The following is a 3909-nucleotide window of genomic DNA, read 5'->3' as shown; positions in this document are numbered from 1 at the left end:
CTTTACCCCCACCATCCACTCTATAAGGTAGCTTCTATTATTATGCCCATATTCCGGATGAGGAAACTGAGGCACAGAACTCACAGCTGGTAAGAACCTACATTTTGGGACTTCCCTTGGGGTCCAATGGTTAAGAATCCACCTTTCAATGAAGGGGACATGGGTTTAATCGCTGTTCATGGAACCCAGATCCTATGTACTGTGGGGCAACTTAGCCCGAGTGCCACAACTATTGAACCTGTGAGCTCTAGAGCCCACGTTTCATAAGCGAAGCCTGCGTGCTGCATCAAAGATCTGGTGCAGCCAAAAAAAAAAAAAAAGGGGGGGCCTACATTTGTGTTCAGGCATTCTGGCTCCAAAGTCCACGGTCCCAGCTAGGTCTCTCCCAGCCCCAGAAGTGAGGGATCTCCCAGGCTTCCCGCCCATGACCTCAGCTCTGCCCAGCTCCTGGTTCCTCCTGGTCCACCTGCCCCAGAGCTGCACGCACGAGGATGCACACACTACGAAGCATGGTCGCTTCATCCTGGGGAAGTGACCGTCAGCGTCCCTTCTTGGGGTTTCGCCTTAGCAGACTGTTTCAAGTGCAGTGGGAAGAGGTCTTGGGGACTTCGGTCTTCAAGGTGTCACTTATCATTTTGTGCTTCTGTGTTTCTCTCCTGCAGAAAGGAGATTGTCATACTGCCTCATTGGGAAGTTCCTGTGGAGGTCAGGGGGATGGGAGGGGAACCACTTTGTCAAGCATCGTCTTCCACTAAGTGTGGGGCAGCTCGCTCAGTCTTATTAGTTGTGTGGTTTGGGGCAAGTGATCTTGGTTGTTGGAGCCTCAGTCTTCTCATCTGTAAAATGGGGCTAATAAGAAAAGGACCACAGCTCAGAGGCTAACTGTGGGGGCTATATGAGATAGTACCTGTAAAGCTCATAATGCCTGGAACATAATAAGTGCTCAATAAGAATGTGCCCTTTACTGGTGTCTTTTATTATGATCTTGTCCTGAAGATGGGGTGCAGGCCTCATTTAGCCAAGCCCAGGGCAAGGTCTACAGGATGTTAGAAATAAGGCAGAAGAGCCTGAGCCACTGAAGGAGCCTGAGTAAGTGCTGGGCAGAGTCCAGCCTCAAAACAAGTTTTTTTTCTTCCTCCTTCAAGGCAGCCCCCTCCATCATCGGGGAAACGATTTCCTGTCTGTTTGGGCAGCAGCTCCAAGCTCATAAAGCAGTTACCCTTAGACCAGAGTTGTGTCCGTGAGGACACAATATTTCAGAAATGTACTTCCCGGCTAAGCAAAGCTTCTCACTTGGAATTCTTTGCAGAAGTGCCCTCCCCTGGGGCCAGAAACGGCTGAGATGTTGTTGACTCAGAAACGTGTTGGCCAGGGCTCTCACCCACACCCACCAGAGGGTTGCCCACAAAGCCTCTGGGAAGGCCGTTCCCCAGACGTGACTCCTAGTGGGTGCTGCAGTCTCACAACAGGGGGTGGGGGCAGAGTGGGAGGGAGAGAGGGCCATCCTGTCTAGAACCCGCTGCTTTAGCGGTGAGTGAGTTCCCAGTCATTGGAGGCAAACAAGTGGCTCACAGTCCAACCATGTGGTTCAGCCACACAGAGGAAACAGTACCCTTCTCATGGGGAGAAAGGAGAGGCGGTGAGGATTTCTGTGTGGCTGGCATCACTGGGTGGGCCGTGAGGGGGCCATTGGATGTATTAAAGGCCTCTCTCCACCTGAGAGTCCAGTGCAGTGGCTTTCAGAAATGTGGGTGTTAGATCAGACAAACTGTTCTGTAAGGGGTCAGATAATCCTTTGTCGACTGTAAGGACTCTGTGATGACCAGTTAACTCTGCCACTGTGGCACAGGCAGCCACAGACAATACATAAATGAAAGAGCTGGCTGTGTCCCAATAAAACTTTATTTACAAAAACAGATGGTGGGCCAGATTTGGTCCACAGCTCTCGTGTACAGAATCCTGCATGTACGTAGAGGAACAGGAGCTCAGGCAGGTCTGGATGCTCAGAAGTGCTTCCTAGGGGAGGGGGTGGCTGCTGAGAGAAGCAAGGAAAGAGTCTTGGCAGTGGTTGGCCCCAAAGCTCGTGGGTGACAGCTCATGTGGTCCTAGATGCTGGCTTTGCCTCTCGGAGGCTCCACCTCCCCGGGACCAGGGTCCCATCATTTAAGGCTTTGCAGTCACTTTGAGAGCTTCAACCAGATCTTTAAAAAGTATTTTATCCAGCATCTCTAGCTATTTTCAGAGAATGCTTGGTCCGAGTTTCCATCTGTATCTGGGAGTCACGAGATGACACTCATCCTGCTGCTGAAGTTACTGGGAGAGGAAGAAAGAGCAGGAGAGTTCCCTTCTGGGACACCCCGCCTGGCCTCAGGGACCTTATCATGTCTGGCCTCCCTGCCGGCCTCCCTTTCCCAAGGAGGAGAAAGGTTTTAGGTTGTGTTGATGTAGGAAGTTGGGGCTGGGTGGCGTGGCCCTCCCAAGCTCCAGATGCTATCGTTCCAGTTCTCCTGGGAGCCCAGGCCATGGGCCAGCCAGGGCCCAGGGAGTGTCCAGTCTCTGTGAGGGAGGCCTGAGATGTTGAGTCCTCCATTCCCCGCCCTACAGGAGAACTGTACCGGGTTTCCTTGAGAAGACAGAGGTTCCCAGCCCAAGGAAGCATCGAGATCCATGAAGACAATGAGGTGGGTTTATGGGGATGTCTGGCCGCCTCTGGGGTCAGAAAGCTAGGAAGAGTCGCTAGCCGGTAGACAGGCCAGCCAGTCTTCACCCAGCTCCTCACTGGCCTTTCTGTGTGACCTGGTGCTGGTCTCTGTCTCTCTCTGGGCTTCCCTGGTAAAGAAGCCACCTGCCAGTGCAGGAGACAGGGTTTCGATCTCAGGGTCGGGAAGATCCCCTGGAGAAGGAAATGGCAATCCATGCCAGTATTCTTGCCTGGAGAATCCCATGGATAGAGGAGTCTGGCGGGCTACAAGTCGGATACACTTGAGCGACCAAACACACACTGTCCTTCTTTGGGCTTCCAGGACCCCGTACAAATAAGAAGAGCCTTTTGGGACTCATCCCACACTAACACAGAGGGGCTTGCCCTCCTGTCAGCCCCTGCCCCTCACTCTGAACGCACAGGAGGTGCCATCAGAGTCCCCTGTGTGTGCGTGGTTCTCTGAGTGTCCCCTGCCTTCCCACCCCACCCCACTGCCTGTCTCTCTCTCTATCCTGATTGATGTCCCCCTCAGGAAGGCTGCCCGCAGCGCTCCTGCAAGACACACGTCCTCCTGCTGGTGCTGCACGGGGGGAATGTCCTGGACACGGGCTCGGGGGACCCATCCTGCAAGGTGGCCGACATCCACACCTTCAGCTCCGTGCTGGAGAAGGTCACGCGCGCCCACTTCCCCGCAGCCCTGGGCCACATCCTCGTCAAGTTCGTCCCCTGTCCCGCCATCTGCTCGGAGGCTTTCTCGCTTGTCTCCAAGTGAGTTCCTTTCTGCTTGTTTGGGCTGGCTGGGCCGGGTCGGGGGTGCCTAAGCAGAGGGGCTGCCCCTGCCACATGGGCAGGTGGGTGCCTGCCAAGGCCTCCCTGGGATGTCAGATCCTGACTGACCATGAGCATCACTGGAGGAAAATGATCAGCAAGAATCTAAAGGGATTAACATGCACCAAATTCTCTTCTGCCTGGGACTGGGTGGCGCTGGTGCCCCGCAGTACATAGCTCAGACTCCCTTGCTGTGCTCAGCAGGCCCTGGTCTTGTTGGCCCAGATAATGAAGCTGAGGCATTGAGAAGTTAAGCAGTTTCCTCCAGGGTTACGCAGGGACCCAGGAGGCAAAGCCAGCCAGCCCCACTCTTGATCTAAGTCAGAGCCAGTAGAGATCGAGGTGGCACATGGCGTTGTGGACACTCAGAGAGAAGGCCA

The 3909-nt window shown here is 54.3% G+C and overlaps 1 protein-coding gene across 1 annotated transcript in view; it reads left to right on the top strand.

Annotated features, from left to right (window-relative positions):
- Window positions 1-3909, top strand: part of PITPNM3 (PITPNM family member 3) — a 100977-nt gene that overhangs the window by 69186 nt on the left and 27882 nt on the right. The window contains 2 exon segments of the mRNA XM_010847510.1: window positions 2605-2681; window positions 3234-3469. Of these exon segments, the coding sequence (XP_010845812.1) occupies window positions 2605-2681; window positions 3234-3469 (313 nt within the window).

The sequence above is a fragment of the Bison bison genome, unplaced genomic scaffold (assembly GCF_000754665.1).
Source record: "Bison bison bison isolate TAMUID 2011002044 unplaced genomic scaffold, Bison_UMD1.0 scf7180017864249, whole genome shotgun sequence".
NCBI lineage: Eukaryota > Metazoa > Chordata > Mammalia > Artiodactyla > Bovidae > Bison > Bison bison.
Note: the sequence above shows the minus strand (reverse complement) of the source record. Positions and strands in the feature narration are given on the sequence as shown.